The sequence below is a fragment of the Eurosta solidaginis genome, chromosome 1, assembly GCF_040869045.1.
Source record: "Eurosta solidaginis isolate ZX-2024a chromosome 1, ASM4086904v1, whole genome shotgun sequence".
Taxonomy (NCBI): Eukaryota; Metazoa; Arthropoda; class Insecta; order Diptera; family Tephritidae; genus Eurosta; species Eurosta solidaginis.
In genome coordinates, this window is record NC_090319.1 from 10,362,515 (window position 1) to 10,387,606 (window position 25,092).

At 38.1% G+C, this 25,092-nt stretch overlaps 4 protein-coding genes across 5 annotated transcripts; 2 read left to right on the forward strand and 2 right to left on the reverse strand.

The window, feature by feature from the left end:
• The first annotated feature begins 12,751 nt into the window (after positions 1–12,751).
• Dhod (dihydroorotate dehydrogenase 2) lies at positions 12,752–16,110 on the forward strand. 2 transcript variants are annotated; one of them, XM_067779526.1, is made up of 3 exons: positions 12,752–13,045; positions 13,641–13,850; positions 13,921–16,098. In XM_067779526.1, exons 1-3 carry the CDS (start codon positions 12,983–12,985, stop codon positions 14,878–14,880), a joined length of 1,233 nt encoding a protein of 410 aa, XP_067635627.1. In that variant the 5' UTR covers positions 12,752–12,982; the 3' UTR covers positions 14,881–16,098. The 2 variants fall into 2 exon arrangements, with proteins under 2 accessions (XP_067635627.1, XP_067635638.1); XM_067779537.1 differs by having other exon boundaries at positions 12,919–13,049; positions 13,921–16,110.
• A 2,998-nt stretch (positions 16,111–19,108) lies between these two features.
• On the reverse strand, positions 19,109–19,494 carry SLIRP2 (SRA stem-loop interacting RNA binding protein 2). The gene has a single exon (XM_067779552.1). It carries the CDS (start codon positions 19,492–19,494, stop codon positions 19,234–19,236), a length of 261 nt encoding a protein of 86 aa, XP_067635653.1. The 3' UTR covers positions 19,109–19,233.
• A 25-nt stretch (positions 19,495–19,519) lies between these two features.
• LOC137248634 (histone-arginine methyltransferase METTL23-like) lies at positions 19,520–20,573 on the reverse strand. Its single transcript, XM_067779549.1, has 2 exons — positions 20,212–20,573; positions 19,520–20,110 (listed from the first exon to the last, which is right to left on the reverse strand). The coding sequence occupies exons 1-2, from the start codon at positions 20,446–20,448 to the stop codon at positions 19,520–19,522; spliced, it is 828 nt and encodes a 275-aa protein (XP_067635650.1). The 5' UTR covers positions 20,449–20,573.
• A 1,743-nt stretch (positions 20,574–22,316) lies between these two features.
• On the forward strand, positions 22,317–23,013 carry LOC137238870 (uncharacterized). The gene is made up of 3 exons (XM_067763896.1): positions 22,317–22,376; positions 22,454–22,631; positions 22,693–23,013. Coding segments are annotated over exons 1-3 (444 nt in total). The 5' UTR covers positions 22,317–22,374; the 3' UTR covers positions 22,957–23,013.
• Positions 23,014–25,092: the final 2,079 nt, after the last annotated feature.

Consider the following 25,092-nt stretch of genomic DNA (forward strand, 5'->3'; position numbering starts at 1 on the left):
GCTTTATCGGTAACCGTATCGGTAACCTTTTAACAGCTGATTCGACCAACCTTATGAGAATCAATGCAATCGATTATTGGTGCCGCTAAAGTCGTAACCGTATCGTAGCCAACCAATTGGGTTTTGGTTTACCGTCGTAACGATAAACAGCTGATTACGTTAGGGATACGGATACAGCGATACGACATACGGCACCAATGACTCCCGCTTATAAGTGTTCTCACGTACTCAACCATTTACACGGTTTTTCGCGACAAATAAAGCTGAACAGTTTCTCTCTCGTTTCGTTGCCTGCCGACAAAATTGGAAGCATCGATGAATGACGCATGGATCTTCACCTGATCCTTTCATAGGAGTGACAATTTGTGTCTTGGTTTCCGTAGGTTCAGTTATAAACTTTATGGAAGTATTTTCTTAACTTATTGAAAATAAAGAGGACTAAGGAATTTAATTGACGAAATTTCATAAAAATTTATGCTTCTGTTTTCGTGTTTGCTGCTGTCTATATCATAAAAACAATATTGCAAATAAAGTATTGACTTTAAAAACAAAAAAATTATATTGAAGCCTTTTTTTTGCATATATGTATCCTTTATAGGGTGGGGTCGTGTGTAGAAGTCCACGAAAGTGGGGAAAGCTTCTGACCGCCATTCACCTGGGAATGGCCAGAGCGATTCTTTTGCATGCGGTTCAAGCAGCTCACTACTGCCGGTCGCTTGCGGCCAAGTATCCTCTGGGTAGCCGCTAAACACCCGTTTAGCGGTGAGCTAATGTGAGAAGGCGACAACCTGGCTAGGCCACTCTGACATAATCGGTTTAAGGGCTAGCCGGGGGAGATTTCATCGGCAGCGTCTGTACACCTCTAGGTGCGGCTGCAAGCGGGCGTCTGTCTTGGAGCAAGCGGCTCGCTATATAAACGTGCCAAGTAATATTTTCACCCCCGCTGAGCGGGTTGTGCGCTGGGCTTGGGACCCGCCACGTAAAACCATACTCCAATGAAATATAACAACAAGCCTCGGATAAATACACTCTCTATTGATGACGACCATGGCAAACGTTTGAAGGACAATGAATTGAGGGCATGCACCTGGAACGTCCGCTCCCTGAATGGGATTGGTGCAGATGCCCGGCTGGTTGATGTCCTCGTCAAAGCAAAATCTGACATCACCGCCATCCAAGAAATGCGTTGGACGAAGCAAGGAAGAAAGAAGATCAAAAATTGTGACATATATTGGAGTGGCCATGCGAATAAGCGCAGTTTCGGCGTCGGATTCGTGGTGGGAGAGAGACTTTGTCGCCAAGTGCTGGCGTTCACGCCTGTGGACGAGCGTCTCGCCGCTATTCGAATAAAAGCAAAATTTTTTAATATATCATTCATCTGCGCCCATGCGCCGACAGAGGAGAAAGACGATGAGGTGAAAGACACTTTTTATGAACAATTAGAACGCACATACGAGCGCTGCCCCCGTCATGATATAAAAGTCGTGCTTGGCGACTTTAACGCCAGGGTGGGCAAAGAAGGTGTTTTTGGCCCTACAGTCGGAAAGTTCAGCCTACACAATGAAACTTCTCCTAACGGACTGAGGCTGATTGACTTTGCCGGTGCTCGAAACATGGTCATATCAAGCACGAGGTTCATGCATAAAAAGATACATCAAGCTACATGGCTGTCTCCTGATCGAAATACTCGCAATCAGATCGATCACGTTGTGATAGACGGACGGCATGCCTCCAGTGTTTAAGATGTGCGAACGATCCGAGGACCTAACATCGATTCGGACCATTATCTCGTTGCAGCCAAAATACGCACCCGCCTCAACGCGGCTAAAAACAAGGAACAAAAAACACAAGGAAAGCTAGACGTCGAAAAGCTTCAATCACAACAGACTGCCAATGATTTCGCAACTCGACTCTCACACCTGCTCTCTGAGGGCACAACTCATCCTGACGGAATACAGGAGCAGTGGGAGCATATCTCCAAAGCACTTCATACTGCCGCCGAGGAAGAAATTGGTTACCGGCGGCCACGAAAAAACAACTGGTATGATGAAGAATGCCGCGTTGCAACCGAAAGAAAAGACGCTGCCTACAGGGCTACGTTAAAAGCGAGCGCGACAAGAGGAGTGTGTGAACGCTATCGTGAGTTGAAAAGGGAAGCGAGACGCCTTTTCAGGAAGAAAAAAGCAGAAGCAGAAAGGCGTGAGTGCGAGGAGCTTGAGCTGCTAGCCACCAGGAATAACGCCCGAAAATTCTACCAAAAAATACGGCGACAGACGGAAGGTTTTAAGACCGGGGCAAACTCCTGTAGGAATGAAAACGGCGACCTTGTAACTGATGTCCAGAGAGTGCTTAGATTATGGAGGGAACACTTCTCTGCTCTCCTAAATGGAGGCAGCAATTCACCGCGCAGAGATGAAGAACCCGATCCCGCAATCGATGATGATGGAATATATGTCCCCCCGCCCGATTATGACGAAGTTAGAATAGCAATAACCAGATTGAAAAACAACAAGGCCGTGGGCGCTGATGGATTGCCTGCGGAGCTATTCAAGTTCGGCGGCGAGGAGTTGGTAAGGCGCATGCAGCAGCTTCTTAGCAAAATATGGGCGGACGAAAGCATGCCCGACGGTTGGAATCTAAGTGTTCTTTGCCCAGTCCACAAGAAGGGGGATACTGCAAAATGCACCAACTATCGTGGAATCAGCCTTCTTAATATCGCATATAAGGTCCTTTCAAGTGTATTGTGCGAAAGATTGAAGCCCACCGTGAACCGGCTGATTGGACCTTATCAGTGCGGCTTCAGACCTGGTAAATCTACCATCGACCAGATTTTCACAATACGCCAAATCTTGGAAAAAACCCGTGAAAAGAGAATCGACACACATCACCTCTTCGTCGACTTTAAAGCCGCCTTCGACAGCACGAAAAGGAGCTGCCTATATGCCGCTATGTCTGAATTTGGTTTCCCCGCAAAACTTATACGGCTGTGCAAAATGACGTTGAGCAACACCATCAGCTCAGTCAGAATTGGGAAGGACCTCTCCGAGCCGTTCGAAACTAAACGAGGTTTCAGACAGGGTGACCCCCTATCGTGCGATTTCTTTAATTTGATGCTGGAGAAAATTATACTAGCTGCAGAACTTAACCGCGCTGGAACAATATACTATAAAAGCGTGCAATTACTGGCATATGCTGATGACATTGATATCATCGGCCTAAACACCCGCGCTGTTAGTTCTGCTTACTCCAAGCTGGAAAAAGAAGCGGTAAAGATGGGTTTGATGGTGAATGAGGACAAAACGAAGTACCTGCTGTCATCGAGCAAAGAGTCAGCGCATATGCGCCTTGGCAACCACGCTACTGTTGGCAGCCATAATTTCGAAATAGTAAAAGACTTCGTTTATTTGGGAACCAGCATCAACATTAGCAACAACATCAGCACTGAAATCCAGCGAAGAATCAATCTTGCCAATAAATGCTACTTTGGACTAGGTAGGCAATTGAAAAGTAAAGTCCTCTCTCGGCGAACAAAAATCATACTCTACAAGTCACTTATCGTACCCGTCCTGCTATATGGGGCAGAAGCATGGACCATGACAACAGCAGATGAAGCGGCTTTGGGAGTGTTCGAGAGAAAAGTTCTTCGAAAGATTTATGGACCTCTACGCGTTGGCGATGGCGAGTACCGAAGAAGATTTAATGATGAGCTGTACGAGCTATACGCAGACATCAACATAGTCCAGCGAATTAAAACGCAGCGGCTGCGCTGGCTAGGCCATGTTATGCGAATGAAAGATGATGCTCCGGCCAAGAAAGTGTTTCTATCGGAACCCGCCTATGGAAGCAGAGGTAGAGGGCGGCCCCCACTCCGTTGGAAGGACCAGGTGGAAAACGATTTAAACTCCCTTGGTGTGACCAATTGGCGCCGGTTGGCGGAGCGAAGGAGCGACTGGCGCGCCTTGTTGGACGGCCATAACCGTTTAGACGGTTAAGCGCCAATTAAGTAAGTAAGTAAGTATCCTTTATAGCTATGACAGCATATTCTTTTAAATACTATTAATTATTAATCAAATAATTTATTTTGTAGATTTATAGTCCGTATAAGTTTTGGTTCCATATATACTGTAACGTATTTACTGAAATTCCGCTTATTCCAAATCTTCTGCTAACGTTCGAATCGCTAAACTGTTGAATAAATAACTTCAATATTGAATAATGCAAAAATGGCCTTTATTAAAGTACTTCACAATAACACTTATACTTCGCAACTAATAGCTTGCTTAAACCAAACTGATTGTCGTGCCTCTATTGTTGCTGCCTCTTATACTCTGTGATTTCTCGCATACTTCTAGGCGCTTCCGGAATTTACTTAGTTACTCCTATAAAATTGTAACTACAGATGCACGTGTATAGCTTCTCATATGCGCGTGTATATGTGAGTGACAGTTCCACAGATAATTGCCTACTTTTGGGAGCATCTCAGATAAGATATATGCACGTGTTTGTGCGTCTCTTCTCCGATGCTCGCATGGACATATGGGCAGACATAATGATTGATTTGTTGATGTGCATACGAGTCACTGCTTAGTATCGGCTTAGAGATGATAATATCCCTTAGTGTTGCTCTTCACACTGCCCTCCACCTAAGTCTGATCGTCCCGATCAGACAAATCTTTCGATCTAAACCCTTTCCGCCGGTGAGGGTTGTATAACAGTACCAAATCTCCCTCCCGGAAACCTTCCGAATTATTGCTCTTGTCATACCTGTGTTTCATCTTACTACTCATTACCCTGGGCCGTTCCCTCACACTATGTTCTTTGCCAATGAATAACTACTTCGCAGAGCTTGATCTTGACGGATTGACTTTGTATCATCAGTATCGTCTTGACGTTTCACAACAATAGTGCGCGCTGGCTTGAAACCACCCTTGCATCCTTTCTGGAAAATTCTTTCAGTGGTTTTAGTGCGTCCATTAGGGTTTGTCAATGCCAGTGTTTCTCTCGCAGGTACTTTTGATTTCGCTTTATTTGGCCCATTCGATCCATCAACCTTTACCTTTGACTTTCGTGGTCTTTGCCGAGTCTTCTCCACCAGTACTCGATTACTGCTGAACCCTTTCTCCAAACTAAAGTTAAGTGGTATATTCTGGTTCTTATAGCACATAATCTTTCTCCGCATATCGATCCTGATGTCATGATCAACTAAGAAGTCCCAATATGACTTCATTAACAATATCCGCCACAGTGAATTTGTGTAGAACCATGACCTTTCCAATTAATACCTCATATACCACTTCTCCTTGGACTTGGTTATACTCGCCTGTAACCGTACGCAACCTTTCTACAGGTAATGGCTTTACTCTCCTATTGACCAAATCAGATCGGATTAAGGAGTGAGATGCGCCCGTATCTACAGTCAGTACACGCTCCTCGCCATCCAGCTTTCCTTTGACGGCAAGACTGCTCGATTTTCTTCCAATTTGCGAGATAGATATCACAGCTGGAGCTAGATCTCGATCTTTACATCTGGTACGCTCTTGCTCATCTCCTCCAGCTTTACGTTTACGGCCACCCAAGTTGGAACTACCAGGACCGGTGCTGCAATGATGAGCAATGTGACCTGGGTTACCGCACTTGAAACATTTGATTGCACCATTATTCTTCTGTTGCGTTCCTTTTAGAGCTTCTAAAATTGCATCTACCCACTCTGGCCTTTCTAGTTCCACACGGCGTGCTTTGAAAACTGGCTTTTACACAGAAGCGGCGCTGTTTCCTGTGATACCGTTTCTGCGAATGTTGGCTTTGGGTTTGCGTATGTAGCTCGCTTTGTTTCGACGTCTCGTATGCCATTTATAAAGCTCTGAATCTTTACCGTTTCAGTGTATTCCACGGGTACGTCCGCATTCGCTAAATGTGTCAGCCTTTCAACATCCGACGAAAACTCTTGCAATGTTTCACCAGGCTTTTGGAAGCGATTCAGTAACTCCATTTGGTATATCTGTCTCCTATGCTCAGTTCCGTATCGTCTCTCTAGAGCGACCGTCAATGCTTCATAACAGTTCCGTTCGCCCTCTGGAATGGTTTGTAAAATCTCAGCTACAGGCCCTTTCAATGCCATGAACAGTGCAGAAACTTTATCTTCGGCATTCCAGTTGTTCACCGCTGCGGTCTTCTCAAACTGTAGCTTAAAAACCTGGAAAGGAACAGAACCTTCAAAGGATGGAGTTTTTACCTTCGGATTAGACGTTGAAGTGACTGGGCGGTTCAATTGTAATTCCTGGATCCTATCTTTCAAAGCATCCATCTCTGCCTCTATTTTATCCTGTCGACCACTGAAGCCTTCATGAAACTGGATTAGTTTTTCTTCAATATGCGATTCCAGTTTCGATGATATACGGACTTCCTGCTCTTCTAGTTGTGTGGAGATCTGTGCTGAAATTTGTGCCGACATTTCGGAAATACGCGTATCCTGTGCTTCAGTCTTAGATGTTTTGCGTGTCTCTTGCGATTCCAGTTGGGATGCCATATATGCCTTCTGTTCTTCCATTTGAGTTTCCATCTTGGATGTAATCTGTGTCGAAATTTCTGACATACGCGTTTCTTGTGCTTCAATCTTCGATGTTATACGTGTCTCCTGTGATTCTAGTTGTTTTTCCATTTTGGATATTGCTGTCGACGTTTGTGCAGATATTGCAGCTAATATTGTGTTCAAGTCTGTGTTCGCCATTGTCCGCGGTGTTTCGTTTTTCTCCTCAATTTTTGTTGTTGTCTCGTCGCCATCAAGATGAAAGACATACTCTTCCACGTTAATTCCTTCTGCTTCCATTGCCTCTCGTAGTCTTGCCTGAAGTTTGAGTTTATTGCCGGTTGTATTCAATCCACGGCTCTCCAACTCCTTCCTCAATTGCTGGATCTTCTATTCACTCCACTTTGCCATGTCCTTGTTGCACTCGAAATCTTCGGAATTTGTTCAACAATTCCTCTTCTGGCACCAATTGTAACGAATTTACTGAAATTCCGCTTATTCCAAATCTTCTGCTAACGTTCGAATCGCTAAACTGTTGAATAAATAACTACAATATTGAATAATGCAAAAATGGCCTTTATTAAACTACTTCACAATAACACTTATACTTCGCAACTAATAGCTTGCTTGAACCAAACTGATTGTCGTGCCTCTAGTGTTGCTGCCTTTTATACTCTGTGATTTCTCGTTCGCATACTTCTAGGCGCTTCCAGAATTTACTTAGTTACTGCTATAAAATTATAACTACAGATGCACGTGTATAGCTTCTCATATGCGAGTGACACTTCCACAGATAATTGCCTACTTTTGGGAGCATCTCAGATAAGATATATGCATGCGTTTGTGCGTCTCTTCTCCGCTGCTCGCATGGACATATGGACAGACATAATGATTGATTTGTTGATGTGCATACGAGTCAATGCTTAGTATCGGCTTAGAGATGATAGTATCCCTTAGTGTTGCTAATATTCGTCACAATACAAAGAACACCATGAACTTGACGCACTAATGCTATAAAATGAGTAAGACCGTAATTCCTTTTTTTATTATACTTTTAAAGAATCCGTAAAATGCTTTCGGATTGCAAATTATAATCCTTTTCAATGGTTTTTGTAATTGATATTAGAGAAAAATTGTAAGTTTACAAACGGCGATGGTTACTAGGACATGTTTCTGAATTTCACTTCTTCATCAGCTAGCTTTGTAAACTTACAATTTTTCTCTAATATCAATTACAAAAACCATTGTATAAAGCAATATGAGCAAAGCTCGCTAATTAAATACATATGATCATATTGATATAATAGTAACAGCGGAAGTATTAAAAACAAATACTGTAAAAATCCGAACAAATGTTACTAAGCTTTCAAAAGCGCGCCTAAAAATCATATCCACACCATTAGGAATAAACTACATACAGAGTGTATGTGCCTACATGGTGATCAAAAGGAATATAAACAAAAAGGCAACTCTTAGAGACCAATTTTACAGCGAACAACGGGACATTCATATGGCTTAGCAGCTAAAGGCATCTACCTTTGCACTGATATGAATGTTGGAGATTCGAGTTCAACGCAATATGAGCAAATTAAATACATATGATCATATTGATATAATAGTAACAGCGGAAGTATTAAAAACAAATACTATAAAAATCCGAACAAATGTTACTAAGCTTTCAAAAGCGCGCCTAAAAATCATATCCACACCATTAGGAATAAACTACATACAGAGTGTATGTGCCTACATGGTGATCAAAAAGAATATAAACAAAAAGGCAACTCTTAAAGACCAATTATACAGCGAACAACGGGACATTCATATGGCTTAGCAGCTAAAGGCATCTACCTTTTCACTGATATGAATGTTGCAGATTCGAGTTCAACGCTCAGCTCCCGCAAAGCTAGCTGATGAAGAAGTGAAATTCAGAAACATGCCCTAGTAACCATCGCCGTTTGTAAAACTTACAATTTTTCTTTAATATCAATTACAAAAACCATTGTATAAAGCAATATGAGCAAAGCTCGCTAATTAAATACATATAAACAATTTTAAGATAAATATAAAAAAATTTCAAAAAACCCCCTTCGGTTGTATGGGATATATATTATATATAGCTCCGATCGAAATGATTTTTACAGGAAATCATCTATGATAAATTAAAATAAATATCACCAAGTTTAACGTTTTTATATTGGAAACTAAGGTAGAAATGGCCAAAAATCTTACGATCGGTTGTATAGGATAGGTATATACTATATACATATAGTTCCGATCAAAGTGATTTTTTCAGGAAATCTTCTATGATATATTGGAATAAATATCACCAAGTTTAACATTTTAAATTGGAAATTAAGGGAGAAATGGCTAAAAATCTTTCTATCTGAACGATCGGTTGTATGGGACATATATTATATTTAGCTCCGATCGAAATGATAAATATCACCAAGTTTAACGTTTTTATATTGGAAATTAAGGGAGAAATTGCCAAAAATCTTTCTATCTGAACGATCGGTTGTATTGGATATATACTATATATAGCTCCGATCAAAGTGATTTTTTCAGAAAATCTTCTATGATATATTAAAATATATATCACCGAGTTTCAAGTTTATACTTTCTAAATTAAGGGAGAAATGGCCACAAATCTTTCTATCTGAACGATCGGTCGTATGGGATATAACTATATATAGCTTCGATCAAAGTGATTTTTGCAGGATATCTTCTATTAGAATATATATCACCGAGTTTCACGTTTATACTTTCTAAATTGCGGCAGGAATGACCAAAATCGTCTTATCTGAACGATCGGTTGTATGGGAGATATATGTTATAGTAGCCCGATCCTACCGGATCCGACAAATGACTAATATAATACAAAAATACATCCTTGTGCCAAATTTCATTGAGATATCTCAAAATTTGAGGGACTAGTTTGCGTTCAAACAGACAGACGGACGGACATGGCTATATCAACTCAGTGCGTCGCCCTGATCAATTCGGTATACTTAATAGTATGGTGAGTCTATCTTCTATATTTCTCAACATTACAAACATCGGACCAAAGTTAATATTCCATTTCATGTTCATGAAAGGTATAATTACTCACTGATTCTCGTTTGGGAACTCCCTGAGAACATATGCGCAAAATTTTAAAGGTCAAACCCCTTTGGTTTACGAATAAAACCAATTGGTCCCTTAATGTATTGCCGACCCAAAATTTCTTCAAAATGATTCAGGATCAAGCGATGCGTAAAACCGTCTGGAATATATTTTAGATTCTTTAAAAAGTACAATAAAAATAGGAATTACGTTCTTACTTAATTTATAGCATTAGTGCGTCAAGTTCATGGTGTTCTTTGTATTGTGACGAATATTAGCAACACTAAGGGATATTATCATCTCTAAGTCGATACTAAGCAGTGACTCGTATGCAAATCAACAAATCAATCATTATGTCTGCCCATATGTCCATGCGAGCAGCGGAGAAGAGGCGCACAAACACATGCATATATCTTATCTGAGATGTTCCCAAAAGTAGGCAATTATCTGTGGAAGTGTCACTCACATATACTCGCGCATATAAGAAGCTATACACGTACATGTTGTTGTTGTTGTTGTAGCGATAAGGGTGCTCCCCGAAGACTTTGGGGAGTGTTATCGATGTGATGGTCCTTTGCCGGATACAGATCCGGTACTACAGCACCATTAAGGTGCTAGCCCTACCATCTCGGGAACGATTTATGTGGCCACATTAAACCTTCAGGTCATTCCCCCCTCCCCACCCCCAAGTTCCATGAGGAGCTTGGGGTCGCCAGAGCCTCGTCTGTTAGTGAAACAGGATTCGTCGCGGATAGGTGAGGTTGACAATTGGGTTTAGAGAATCTATATATTGCGCTGGCAACCTGAAGGGTTGCGCTACACAGCCCCTTGAATCTGGTATTTTAGTCGCCTCTTACGACAGGCATACCTACCGCGGGTATATTATGATCCCCTAACCTGCTGAGATCTATACACGTGCATCTGTAGTTATAATTTTATAGCAGTAACTAAGTAAATTCTGGAAGCGCCTAGAAGTATGCGAAAGAGAAATCACAGAGTATAAAAGGCAGCAACAGTAGAGGCACGACAATCAGTTTGGTTTAAGCAAGCTATAAAGTTGCGAAGTATAAGTGTTATTGTGAAGTACTTTAATAAAGGCCATTTTTGCATTATTCAATATTGGAGTTATTTATTCAACAGTTTATTTCATAAATAAATAAATAGATTTATTTCATAAATAAATAGAAAATTAGAAGACGCGATTTTTCAAAATATATTACGTTTACTTCGTAAAAAAAAGGAAAATCTGAAATAGAAAATGGCGCGATTAAAATATATTGAGTCGTTTTTTATTTATACATATTTTTTAGTTTATCTAGCATATCTCAGCATTACATTTTAAAGAAGAGAAAACTGTATGCTTTGTAGGTGGACCTTAAGGCCAATTTTAACTCCATAATACGAAATGCTCTTTTCTTCAAATTTAGTAATTTAGGTCTTTCAACGAAAATGCTAGAAAAAATTACGTTGCAAAGGTGTGGGATGGTAGCACTGCCTCAAAATGGTTTCCAACGGAAACGGGTGTTAAACAAGGTTGCCTACTTAGCCCATCATTGTTTGCCCTTTTCCTGGACGATTTCGTTAATCACTTGCCAAAGGGTATTACGTTTGGGGGCATCCATAAAAAGATACTTATGTATGCCGATGATGTAGTTATCTTAGCAGAAACCCCAAAACAATTACAGAAAATGATCAAGAAACTAGAGGAGTACTGTAGTGACTGGGGGCTTACAATAAATACGAATAAGACAAAAGTAATTATATTCAGGTTGGAGAAGGTTCAGGAATACAACTATCTAGGAGTAGTTATAACGTACAATGCATCGTACCATAAACATTTGTCAAGTAAGCTTAAATCAGCAAAATACGCTATAAACAGCACCTGGAGATCTTTTTTGTCTAAAAAATACATTCCTCATAGTCATAAGTACAAACTATTTGAAGCAGCTATACGAACAGTATTGGGCTATACATCAGAAGTGTGGCGAATTGAATATTACGAAGAAGTAGAAAAGTTGCTGACGTACTTTATTAAAAGGCTGTTCAGATTACCGCGTAACACCCCGAACTATATGATTCATTTCGGAACCGGACTCCCAGAATTGTATATTGACTTCTTGAAAACACATTTCAATTATATTTGCAGGGTTATGGAAATGGGTTATAACCGTCTTCCAAAGTTAATCGCAATGCGTTTGCTAGAAACTAGGTCTCAATGTTTCCAAAAGTGGGATGCGCTTGCCAATGAGTACGGTGAACCAATTCTAATAAATGATAACACTTTGTGGAGACATTGCCACCGCAATATATTAGCTAAAATAGATGCAGGAAAAGGGAATATTTTCTGTTAAAAGCTCAAGCTAGCAAAGTAAGCCGAACTTACCCCGTCCTCGAACATAATCTTTGTGAGCTTAATTATTTTAGAGATGAATTTAGCATATATGCGATCAGCAATTTGTTTCGCGTAAGAGCAGAACTATTGAAACTAAATTACGAACCTCATCTTGAGCAGCCAGATAACCGCTGTCCAATTTGCAACTCGGGAAACGAAGAAAACGTTTTACACTCTCTGGGTAGTTGCCCCGTACTTATGGAATATAGAATATTATTTTTTAAAAAAAAATGTATTAACACACCAAGAGATTGATGAATACCTAAATGGTAAAAACTGGATCACATTGAATCAGTACGTTAAATCAGCGTTAAAATATAGGAAGCAAATTTTAGAAGAGGAATTTTGAAACTTATATTTAGGAAATATTTTATTATATAATATACAGAAAAACCTACCACACGTACTTATAAACTTACGGCTCTACGCCAGTTTAGTTATAATTTAAATTTTATATTGTAATCAACTTTGTAAAAAGATTCTATTTATTAAAACAAACTACTCCTACTACTACTACTACTACATATTTTGAAGTCTGGTAGCACCATTTTTGTTTAATTCACTACATTTTCTTGCATTTGTTTGGTAACTTAATATTAAATTGTGATCAAACTATAAGCCTCCTTGGGTGGGTGTAGAGTTTTTAGAAAGGGGGAGTCATCCCCACTCCCAACCCCCTCCCCCTGGACCCTTAATGTATAGTCTACCCGAAATTTTGACCATGCGAATGAGGAAGAATTTCTTAAGTACCTTTTCATTCCGTTTTTTATATCAGTAGAAGTTTTTTCTGAGTGTAGAGTAGATAGTGATGAAAACTTCGATGGCTAAAGAACGATTTAAAAAATCGATTCTACATTTCTAAAAAAATATCGATTAAGAATTGAATCGAAATCAAGCTCTGCGCAAATAAAACCAATTTTTATACAATTTGCACAAGCAGGTAATATTTTGTCGAAATAAAAATGCGTCTGTCATATTTTCTAAGAGCAGTACCTGTGAGGGAGCCGGTATACCCAAAAGGAAGAGTAAGTAAGTTTATTTGATCACGAAGTGATTCTGAGCATCGGAAAAATGATTGATTTGAAACTGTCTTGTTGAAGAAGTTCCTTATCCACTGCGGTAAAAGTCTAGTTGAGGGGTCGACTGCTAATACGCTACCAAAAATATCGAGAGGTGTCAAACGACGCGTCTTGACATCAGTATTAATAATCCGAAGGCGGAAAATAAAAATTTTAACGCGTTCAAGAGATATTAACGAAAAACCGAAAAAAGACCCGCGGGTACCTCCGAAACCGGGGGTCGGATCCATAGCATTTTTGCGCAGAACACCTTTCTGCGCCACGGTCATGCACAATTTTTTTTGTGGGTACGAAAACAACAACAACCACATGGAAATCGCCAACTTCAACTGCAAATATCTCCGGACAGATATAAAATTTTTCTTTTCCGCCATCGGATTATTGTTCTCGAGATTAATACGCGTCTTTTGACACCTTTCCCGATATTTTTGGTAGCGTATTAGCAGTCGACCCCTCAACTAGACTATTACCTCCACTGCTTCACTTTTATACAAATAGTATTGTACATTGCAGTTGTCATTGATATTTTTTTACTTTGCAGAACAAGTTAAAGTCATTGGCTCTTGTCACAACTGGAGCTACCATCTTTTATGTGGGTGTTAGCATTTATAAAGGAAACGAGAAGTTCTATAAGAACACATTAATGCCTTTAATGCGTTACCTACCTGCAGAGATGAGCCATAACTTGGCACTGCTAGCTTGTAAGTATAAAGTATTTCCAGCTCCAGCACAACCGGACGCGCAAAACTTGGTATATAAAAATTGGCAAACAGACCTTCAAGTGGGATAATAATTTGAAACTTTGTTATAAACATTCACAGGCTGTTGCATTTTTTGATAAACCAATTTCAAACCCCATTGGAATTGCTGCTGGCTTTGATAAGCAAGGTGAAGCTGTTGAGGGTTTGTCAAAATTAGGATTTGGTTTTGTGGAAATTGGTTCCGTAACACCTGAACCACAACCAGGTAATCCAACTCCGCGCGTCTTTCGTTTATTTAACGATAAGGCTATTATAAATCGGTATGGCTTCAACAGCCAAGGTCATAAAGCAGTCTTCGAGCGTTTGAATGAGCTTAAAAGTGCACGCGGATATGAAGGTGTGTTGGGCGTGAATCTTGGAAAAAATAAAACCACAGATTCCCCAATAGCAGATTATGTTAGTGGAGTTAAAGTATTTGGACCAGTGGCTAACTATTTAGTAGTTAATGTGAGCAGTCCTAATACACCCGGACTACGTGATTTACAGGGAAAGAAAGAGCTTGAACAGTTATTAACGTCAATCGTTGAAGCACGAAATTCATTGCCAGCTAATAATCAAGTACCAATTTTATTAAAAATTTCACCAGATGTTAATAAAGAGGATCTAAAAGATATTGTTGGTGTTATAAACAAGAAAGCTTGCCGTGTTGATGGCCTTATAGTATCCAACACAACATTAGCACGTGAAAATTTGAAGGAAATTGAGTTGGCCCATGAGTCGGGCGGGTTAAGTGGCACGCCATTGCGTTCGAAGTCGACACAGCTTATTGCAGATGTTTACGCACAAACTGGAGGCAAAATTCCAATTATTGGTGTTGGTGGAATCTCATCGGGTCGAGATGCATTAGAAAAATTGGAAGCGGGTGCCACCTATTTACAATTTTATACTGCATTTATATACGAAGGACCTCCGGCAGTGACGCGCATTAAGAAAGAGTTATCACAACTTTTGGACGAGAAAGGTTACAAAAGCGTACAAGAAGCAGTTGGTAAAAATTACAAAAACTATCTTAATAAATGATTATAAAATAGTTCAATTAGCATATAATACATAAATAGTGTAAAAGCATATATTGCCTTAGCCGAAATGCTATGAATATAACAAAAAATATTTGTAAAACCGTGCTTTTACGTTTTGTCGATCGGAATAGAATCGACCTTTTCTCGATTCCATTTTATGCATTTAATTTTGTTACTATGCAAGTTAGTCGCTAAATCTTTGGACCATTATTTTTTTTCGAGATTGGATTTCGTGGAGGGGGACCTCGTTATCTTTGAAAGTTCCAGGTTATTGTCCATAGTAAGTTTTTTAATTTCTGGATTAAATTTCCAATGTTGCTTGAGTGTACATTTGGCACCACTAGTACACAATGGTAATACGACAGAGGCCAGAACCATGTACAAAAAGTAAATTTCTTTTCAATAATATTCAGCCCAATTCTAAACGAAAATTCCGTGCGAGTTTTCTCCCTTCTCCCATTCCTCGTATTCTAAATAAAAATTCCTTGTGAGTTTTTTCACTTCTCCCTTTCCTCGTATTCTGAACAATGTTCGAAAAAGCGGAAACCGGTTATGGGAGAAAAGTAGGTATTCAGACCAATTCTAAATATTCTCGCGGATTTTTTTATTCCCGCGGAAAAATTCCTCCAATTCTGTTCTCCTAGGGAGAACAATAATTGGGGAACAGGAATTTCGAATTTTCGAAGTCAGCTGTTTTGTCAATTGAAATTTCGTTGCACATTTCTTATTTTGTTTAAAAAATTGAAAAGTTTAATTACTGTTGCAAATTTGTTGCAAATTAAGAAATAAAATATAAACAATGCACAGTATTTATTGCATTTCATGTGGTATTCACTTAAATGAGTAATAAATTGGTGCCACAGCAACATCAACAGCGGAACATAAGAAGAAGACGGCCGCATAACACAAATCTGCCGGAGTTGCCTGCTTTCATCCAGCAAAGCAATTTTCTGGCGGCCAAGTTGAGTTGAATTCGTCCTTCGTCATATGCCAAACTCTATTTAAGCCTTCTTAAAAATCCTTGCGCAATTTCTGGATGGCTGCATCAAATATGTATACCAAGAGCTCTACCGTTGCTTATGATATACTTTTCGACTTAAAATAAATATTGTGGTTGTTGTTGTATTAACAGTGAGAATATTGGGGTAGAATGTAAATACATATTTTAGCACAAGTTTGTACAAATAAGTGTTCTTTCTTAAAAGAACCAATTTCTTTTAACTATTTTGATGCATTCCCTTTAATTTAACTAGTGAAAAAACTCTTATGAAATGGTAGAGAAATCTCCCTCTCCCTCACATTCATAAACCTACTTTTCTCCCATAACCGGTTTCCGCTTTTTCGAACATTGTTCAGAATAGGAGGAAAGGGAGAAGTGAAAAAACTCACAAGGAATTTTTATTTAGAATACGAGGAATGGGAGAAGGGAAAAAACTCGCACGGAATTTTCGTTTTGAATTGGGCTGATAATTCAAATAAATAAAAATTCCTTGTGAGTTTTTTCACTTCTCCCTTTCCTCCTATTCTGAACAATGTTCGAAAAAGCGGAAACCGGTTATGGGAGAAAAGTAGGTATTATGAATGTGAGGGAGAGGGAGATTTCTCTGCCATTTCATAGTTTTTTCACTAGTTAAATTAAAGGGAATGCATCAAAATATTTAAAGGAAATTAGTTCTTTTAAGAAAGAACACTTATTTGTACAAATTTGTGCTAAAATATGTATGTACATTCTACCACAATATTCTCACTGTTAATACAACAACAACTACAACCACAATATTCTTTATTTTAAGTCGAAAAGTATATCATAAGCAACGGAAGAGCTCTTGGTATACAAATTTGATGCAGCCATCCAGAAATTGCGCAAGGATTTTTTAATAAGGCTTAAATAGATTTTGGCATATGATGAAGGACGAATTAACTCAACTTGGCCGCCAGAAAATTGCTTTGCTGAATGAAAGCAGGCAACTCCGGCAGATTTGTGTTATTCGGCCGTCTTCTTCTTATGTTCCGCTGTTGATGTTGCTGTGGCACCAATTCATTACTCATTTCAGTGAATACCACATGAAATGCAATAAATACTGTGCAGTGTTTATATTTTATTTCTTAATTTCCAACAAATTTGCAACAATAATTAAACTTTTCAATTTTTTAAACAAAATAAGAAATGTGCAACGAAATTTCAATTGACAAAACAGCTGACTTCGAAAATTCGAAATTCCTATTCCCAAATTATTGTTCTCCCTAGGACAACAGAATTGGAGGAATTTTTCCGCGGGAATAAAAAAATCCGGGAAAATATTTAGAATTGGTCTGATTATGTTGTAGGTATGATGAGTGCAATAAAAATTGAATTTTTTAATGATTGCAATAAAAATTGTAGTTTGATGTGGATTGAGGATTGCAGAGTATATAAAACGAGCTGCTTTTCAGCATAAAATATATATGTGACTATCTTTTATACGCCGTTAATTTGTTCCGTTAGTTCGCGTTACAATTTCCAGCTTTTTATACTCAGCGAGCTTTGCACACAGAGTATATTAACTTTATAAAGGAATCGAGATAGATATAGACTTCCATATATCAAAATCATCAGTATCGAAAAAAAATTTGATTGAGCCATGTTCGTCCGTCAAACCGTTAACACGATAACTTGAATAAATTTTGAGGTATCTTGATGAAATTTCGTATGTAGGTTCCTGGGCACTCATCTCAGATCGCTATTTAAAATGAACGAAGTCGGACTATAACCACGCCCACTTTTTCGATATCGAAAATTTCGAAAAACCCAAAAATGCGATAATTCATTACCAAAGACGGATAAAGCGATAAAACTTGGTAGGTGGGGTTGACTTATGACGTAGAATAGATTAGTAAAATTTTGGACAATGGGCGTGGCACCGCCCACTTTTGAAAGAAGGTAATTTGAAAGTTTTGCAAGCCGTATTTTGGCAGTCGTTGAAGATATCATGATGACATTTGGCAAGGGCGTTACTCTTTTTCCTCTATATGTGTGCTAAATAAAAATTTACAAAATCGGATGACGAACACGCCCACTTTCAAAAATAAAAGTGTTTTAAGTCAAATTATAACAAAAAATTTAATATCTTTACAGTAGTGAAAATGGGCGAAATCGGTGGAAGCCACGCCCAGTTTTTATACACAGTCGACCGTCTATCCTTCCGCTCGGCCCAAAACACGATAACTTGAGTAAAAACCGATATATCTTTACTAAACTTAGTCCACGTACTTATCTGAAATCACTTTATCGTGGTATAAAAAATGGCCGAAATCCGACTATAACCACGCCCACTTTTTTGATATCGAAAATTACGAAAAATTAAAAAAATGCCATTATTCTATACCAAAAAAGGGATGGAACATGGTGATTGGATTCGTTTTTTGACGTAAAATACAACTTTAGAAAAAACTTTGCAAAATAGGTGTGCCACCTACCATATTAAGTAGAATTAAATGAAAAAGTTCTGCAAGGCGAAATCAAAAGCCCTTGGAATATTGGCAGGAACACTGTTCGAGGTATTACATATATAAATAAATTAGCGGTACCCGACAGATGTCCTGGGTCACCCTGGTCCACATTTTGGTCGATATCTCGAAAACGCCTTCACATATAAAACTAAGGGCCACTCCCTTTTAAAACTCTCATTAATACCTTTAATTTGATACCCATATCGTACAAACACATCTCGAAAAGGCGTCCACCTATAGGCTCTCTCCTTTTTAACACCTTTCATTTGATACCCATACCGTACAAACGCATTCTAGGGTCACCCCTGGTCCACCTTTATGGCGATATCTGGAAAAGGCGGCCACCTATAGACCTAAGGCCAACTCCCTTTTAAAATACTCATTAACACCTTTCATTTGATACCCATATCGTACAAACACATTCTAGAGTCACCCCTGGTCCACCTTTAATGCGATATCCCGAAATGGCGTCCACCTATAGAACTACGGCCAATTCCCTTTTAAAATACTCTTTAATACCTTCTATTTGATACCCATGTCATACAAACACATTCCAGGGTTACCCTAGGTTCATTTTCCTACATGGTAATTTTCCCATATTTATGTAATGTTCGGTTACACCCGAACTTAGCTTTCCTTACTTGTGTAATATTAATTCATATCCCGAAGTTAAGAATTAATCAGTTATAGTAAAAACATTAAATTTTACGATTAGCATAACTAATAAAAAAATCAGTAAAGCCCCTTGACAATATTTTATCAATTTATTACATACTAAGATGATAATAGTCAGTAAAGCAATGACTAAAAGTTAAGCAATCGCAGTAATAGTAATTAATAAGGTTTCAGACAAATACTCGCAATGTTAAGAATTGGCTGGTTGCACGTTTAGTACGCGACCTTCGATGAAATGCCTATTTTTATTTGAGGCGCCCATAAAACCATCACGGCCGCTAAACGTGACAAAGCCGTAACCTTTTGAAAAGCCGATTGACTTGTCAAACACCACAGAAGCATTGGCAACATGACCAAAACTGGAAAAGTAAGATAGCAGCTCCTTTTGTCCAATAGTCCATGGTAAATTTGCTATGAATAGCTTATACGATTGACGTGCCGTGCCAGACATTATATGTTTTGCTGCTGCTTTTCGTTTAGGGCTCTCTTGTTATTTCAATCAGGTGTATTGTGTGACCATTCATTAAATCTACAATATCAATGCCGCAACCTTTTCCAACGTTATCAATTATGATTGGTACAGCACGTAACCTCCACTTTTTCAACAATGCCTCGATGGACCAATCTGCACTTCGCTCTTGATAGGTGCAAAGAAATTTTGCCTTTGTATTTCGCTCTAATAGGAAAGAAATGGTTACCAATATATCTTCGAATACACTGGGGTCGTAAAAGCAGTCAGCGCCAATTATCAAATCAAAAGGACCTAAATTGAAAACACTATTCAATAACAATCCCCAACTAAGACCGACAACTTCGATATCTTTGCCCGGAACTAAATTATTTGCCAAACAAGATTTACGTATGTGCGCCAACGACTTTGGAAGTATACAATTATCGCTGAGTATAACACGTGCTCCACACTTAGCTGCTAATATGCCAGGAAGTGCTGTACCAGCGCCCAATTCGAGTATACTTTTTCCAACTAAATTGTGTCGCCGCTCCCACAAAAACCAAGCCAAAATAGGTGCACAGGGCCAAGTATAGAAAGAATAACCGCTTTGTAAGAGCTGTTTGGATAAAAATAGGTTATATATTTACATCATCACATATTAGTTACTACGTAACACAATGGCGTCATCACTCTTGGTAAATAGTGTGGCAAACTTACCTCTGGTATTTTGATTTCCAACTTATCAAGTTCTGCTGCAAGTGTTTCCGTTTCTATAGGGCTTGTGTATTGACTTGTAAAAAGAAATTTTCTAACGTGCTCCGCAATATCGCTGCTGCTGCCACAACCAATGCTATTGCTTATTGAATCTATATTTGTTGTTGGTGCTGTCACTGTTGCTGTTGAGATGGTATGCTCATTACCGTTTCCCTCATTCAACTGATAACCACTAGTCATTTTTGCATAATTCGCTAACAGAAACGCAATAAACCCACATTAGGGAGTTACTTTAGAAATGCAAATAAACGGAATAAAATTTCATAAAATCTGCGCCTTTCAAAAAGCTAGTCAAATGGAAAACTAAAAACATTGTAAATTTTACCAAGTAGCGCAACTAACAGCTGATCGGTGAAAATTCGCACATTCACACGCACAGTTCTCGACTCAGTTTCAAAAAAAAACTTTAGATTATTTAATTAAAATTTTAAAGTGAGATATTGCTTACAAATTTATGTATACAGAATATATATGGCGTTTTTGTTGTTATTAAAACAATAGTTTTATTTATATTAAAGCTTTTATAATTTTTTTTTTAACTTTGAAAAATCTCCGAACACCATTCCTTCATTATATGACATTCGACTGCCTAGTCCACTGCCTTCCACTCTATTCGCAACATAACCTCTACTTAAGCTGCCAAACTATATAGTAAACAATGACTAAAAACTTGGCTTGGTTTCTTTTTTTTTTTTTGGATCTAAACATGGCGGAACGATACAAGGTGGCAGCATGGTGACATTCCTACAAACATAATTGAAAATTCCATGGACTTTGTTTTTGTAAATTCGATGGACAACTGTCAAAATCGAACTGCACCGGTTGATGCATGACGGAACGATACAAGGTGGCAGCATGGTGACATACCTACAAACATAAATAAAAATTCAATGTATTTTGTTTTTGTAAATTCGATGGACAAATGTCAAAATCGTACTGCGCCGAAAGTTGACGTATCAAATCAAATAAAAAAAGGGTATGATCAGCTGTCCCATGCTGTCACCTTGTATCGTTCCGCCATGGGTTGATGTATCAAATCAAATAAAAAAGTTTACAATCAGCTGTCTCACGCTGCCACCTTGTATCCTTCCGCCATGGCAAGCATCATATGGCAAGGTCATAGTCATCATGAACCGATAAACAGATCCCGCATTAAAAAATGAGAGAGCAAAAAAATCATAGCGCAAGTATATCGCCGAAGAAGCAACATCGTGTTTTTAAAAATGTCCGTGTAATTATTACATTTTCGTTTGATGTAGTATTGTCGTGCTAAGAAAATATGTTTTGTGGAACTTAAAAGAATTATGTTTTGGATAAATAAACTTTCGTTTATGAATAAAAAAATGTTGTAATTATGTGAAATATTAAAATCAATTTTACTCTAAAGCTATTATCATAATCGCATGATAAAATGGAGATACAAAGCGGTAAAATTATCATAAGTACATGATATAACGGAGCTATATAACTGTAAAATGAAAATTATTGGATGACTAACGGAACATTCAAGATAGAAAAAGAAAAATAAATTAAGTGATTAATTATATGCAACATTTAATACTATATTTTAAATAAATACTTCAAATATTTTATAAAAATTATTAATCGACATAAATAATGCACCAGCTAGAGTATTTAACAAATAAAAATGACATATTTGCAATCACAGGCCTTATGAGACAAGTTCGATCTTCGACTGTGGTCGAAAGAGCTGGGCCCGAATTAGGCCCCTATTATGAGCATTATTCGATCTTCGGTCTTCGCTGGCTATCGAACATCGAAAATCGAATTTGAAATTGGTATTATGACAACTCATCTCTGTCGAAATTTTCGTTGTGTATCTAACTTTCAACCGAACAGAAATTTGTTTTCGGCGCTGTATCGAATAGAAAAAGAATTGTTTAAAATGTAAGTTTTTTGTATTTGGCCCCTATTTTGAGCATCTTTCGATCTTCGATCTTCGTTGGCTATCGAACATCGAAAATCGAATTAGAAGTTGGTATTATGACACCTCATCTCTGTCGAAATTTTCGTTGTGTACCGAATTTTGTAGCGAATAGAAATTTGTTGTCGACGCTGTATCGAATAGAAAAAGAATTGTTTAAAATGTAAGTTTTTTGTATTTATGTTCTAATTTTTTACTACCTAGTAGTAGTTTTAAACTATTTGAATTAATTTTATATAGGTCCAAGGTCGTGAGTACAAAACAACAGATTGAAAGACTGGTTTCAATTATGGAAAAAAATTCCCATATAGCAAAATTAACTTGCACAAAGGTTCAGGTGACAAAAAAGTGGGATGATATAACAGTGGAGATGAACTGTTTAGGACCACCAGTAAGAACGACGAAAAAGTGGATTAAGGTGAACTAAAGAACCACAGAAGTCAATTCTGTATAATAAAACTTTATTTTTGTCGTCTCAGGTGTGGGCGGACATGAAGTCAAAAACAAAAATGTCGGAGAACATACTGGAATACCGTGCAACTGGTGGTGGACCAAACAGGTTAAATATCTTTACGCATTCAGAAGAGTCTATAACGGGTTTGTTAAGTCTTCAGACCAGTGTAGATCCACCTGGACAAGAGCATGGCCTTAGTACTAATGCGAATGAAGAATGTGAAGATATGATTGTGGAGCGATTATATAGTGATAACTTGGAATCGGATGAGAATTTGGAAGTAAGTTGACAAAGTGGTGCACCTGATGAGGAGGCCACGAAAAGCAAATCGAAAAAGTGCAGCAAAAACGATAGGCTCAAACTATTGCAAGAGCAGACAGCAAATCAAAAAAATGTATAAGAAGTGATGCTGAAAACATTGGAAGAGATCAAAAAAAGTGCTCTTGAGCAGAAAATTATGCGAAGAGAACGTATAGCTTGGAGTACTATTATAAACGTAATTTTTTTAAATTGAAACAGGAAAAGCTGGAGTTGTATAAAAGCCAAATGAAAAAATAAGGCCATCACAAATGTATGCTTTAAGTGCTGAACAATACCTGATTTTTTTTTTTAAACATACATATGAAACTGGTGATATTTTTTATACCAAATTTATAATAAAATTTAAGACTGTATTATGAAAACTGAAAATCTTTAGCTTCTAAGAACCATAATGATTTTTTATTTCAATAAAATGAAGTATCGACAAAACTCGCAATATTTAGTTTCTGATTTCTTCTGCTTCCGAGTTGGTTGTGGATTCAATTTCGGCGAATGGGATATCATGGTCGTCATCTTCATTAGATAACTCTTCTACAGATATTTGTATTGTGCAAAGCCGCACACACGTTTATAATTTGTATTGCTTTTTCTGGTGTGTAGTGAAGGGCTCTTGCCTGTTCCAAATGTGATTATAAGGCCGACATATTGAACACACAAGAATCATGTGTTGCTCCCGGATATTTTGCATTTATGTATCGTATAGTCATAGAATGGTCACAAACCTAAAAAATATTTGTATAAAAATGTAAACTTATGTATTTACAACCTGAAACTAATATCAAAATGGTATACTTACAATCATAGCATTAATGCTGTAGAATCCTTTTCTGTTGTAATATAAATTCTGTAATTCTTTTTTGGGAGCAAAAATTTTAATGTATGTGCCATCAACACAGCCAATAATCCCTGGAATTCTGCTAATATTATAGAAATGCAACTTTGATTGATGTAGCTCAGCCTCCTCATAATTGAATTTTATCCATCTTTCACAAATAAAATTTTCCAAGACATTCAACACCTCTGTTAGAACCACAGACACATTCGGCTGGGCAAGTACGAATGCATTTTCGTTTCCAATGCTCAGTTGGTAGGATCCCCGAGCACAAAATCGGAGAACTGTTGCCTATTTTAGAATATTAGGAATATGCTTGGCTCTTGTGCATTGCTGAAGCAGTTCATCTGTACTGGACAACAAGTCCATGAACGCTTCTTTGGACAGTCTGAAGTTTTGAATAAATCTATAAACAAAACTTATAATTTCAACAATTTAACAACTTATTTAGAAAGCTACACTTACGTGGTGGAATTCATTTTCAATGTATTTGAAGCATCCCTCACGCGTCTTCTACTTCTGGCTAGCTCCAGTAAGCTTTTCTCTTCATCTGACGAATCATCAAACCACAATTCCGTCGTAGTCATACTTATATTTTCAATATTTGCATTTAATATCTAGTTCTGCTTTTGTCTATTTATTTTATTTTATTTGACAGCTGAAGGAAATGTGCTATTGTGAACTTTTGAATTTATCGAAATTCACAATAATGCTTGCCTTCATCGAACGTGCGTCATAATACCGAATGAAAATTCGTTCGATCAGCTCTTTCGACCACAGTCGAAGATCGAAAGATGCTCATAATAGGGGCCTTTATGTTCTACTTTTTTACTACCTAGTAGTAATTTTAAACTATTTGAATTAATTTTATATATATCCAAGGTCGTGAGTAAAAAACAACAGCTTGAAAGACTGATTTCAATTATGGAATAAAATCCCCATATAGAAAAGGAACTTGCACATTATAGAAATGCAACTTTGCGTGCTGCAGCTCAGCCTCCTCGTAATTCAATTTTATCCATCTTTCACAAATAAAATTTTCCAAGACATTCAACACCTCTGATAGTACCACAGACACAGTCAGCTGGGCAAGTCCGAGTGCATTTTCGTTTCCAGTGCTCAGTTGGTAGGATCCCTGAGCACAAAATCGGAGAACTGTTACCAAAATTAAAAAATATTAGGAATAGAATTGGCTCTTGTGAATTGCTGCAGCAGTTCATCTGTACTGGACAATAAGTCCATGAATGCTTCTTTGGACAGTCTGAAATTTTG

Excerpts from the sequence above, each read along its gene's own strand:
- LOC137248634 (XM_067779549.1), bottom strand. The coding sequence starts at position 20,448 with ATGACTAGTGGTTATCAGTTGAATGAGGGAAACGGTAATGAGCATACC. Across the intron at positions 20,111-20,211 it reads TGGAAATCAAAATACCAGAG|CTCTTACAAAGCGGTTATTC; the intron begins GTAAGTTTGCCA and ends TTATCCAAACAG.
- Dhod (XM_067779526.1), top strand. The coding sequence starts at position 12,983 with ATGCGTCTGTCATATTTTCTAAGAGCAGTACCTGTGAGGGAGCCGGTA. Across the intron at positions 13,046-13,640 it reads CGGTATACCCAAAAGGAAGA|AACAAGTTAAAGTCATTGGC; the intron begins GTAAGTAAGTTT and ends TTTACTTTGCAG. Across the intron at positions 13,851-13,920 it reads AACCGGACGCGCAAAACTTG|GCTGTTGCATTTTTTGATAA; the intron begins GTATATAAAAAT and ends AAACATTCACAG.
- SLIRP2 (XM_067779552.1), bottom strand. The coding sequence starts at position 19,494 with ATGTCTGGCACGGCACGTCAATCGTATAAGCTATTCATAGCAAATTTA.
- LOC137238870 (XM_067763896.1), top strand. Across the intron at positions 22,632-22,692 it reads CGACGAAAAAGTGGATTAAG|GTGTGGGCGGACATGAAGTC; the intron begins GTGAACTAAAGA and ends TTGTCGTCTCAG.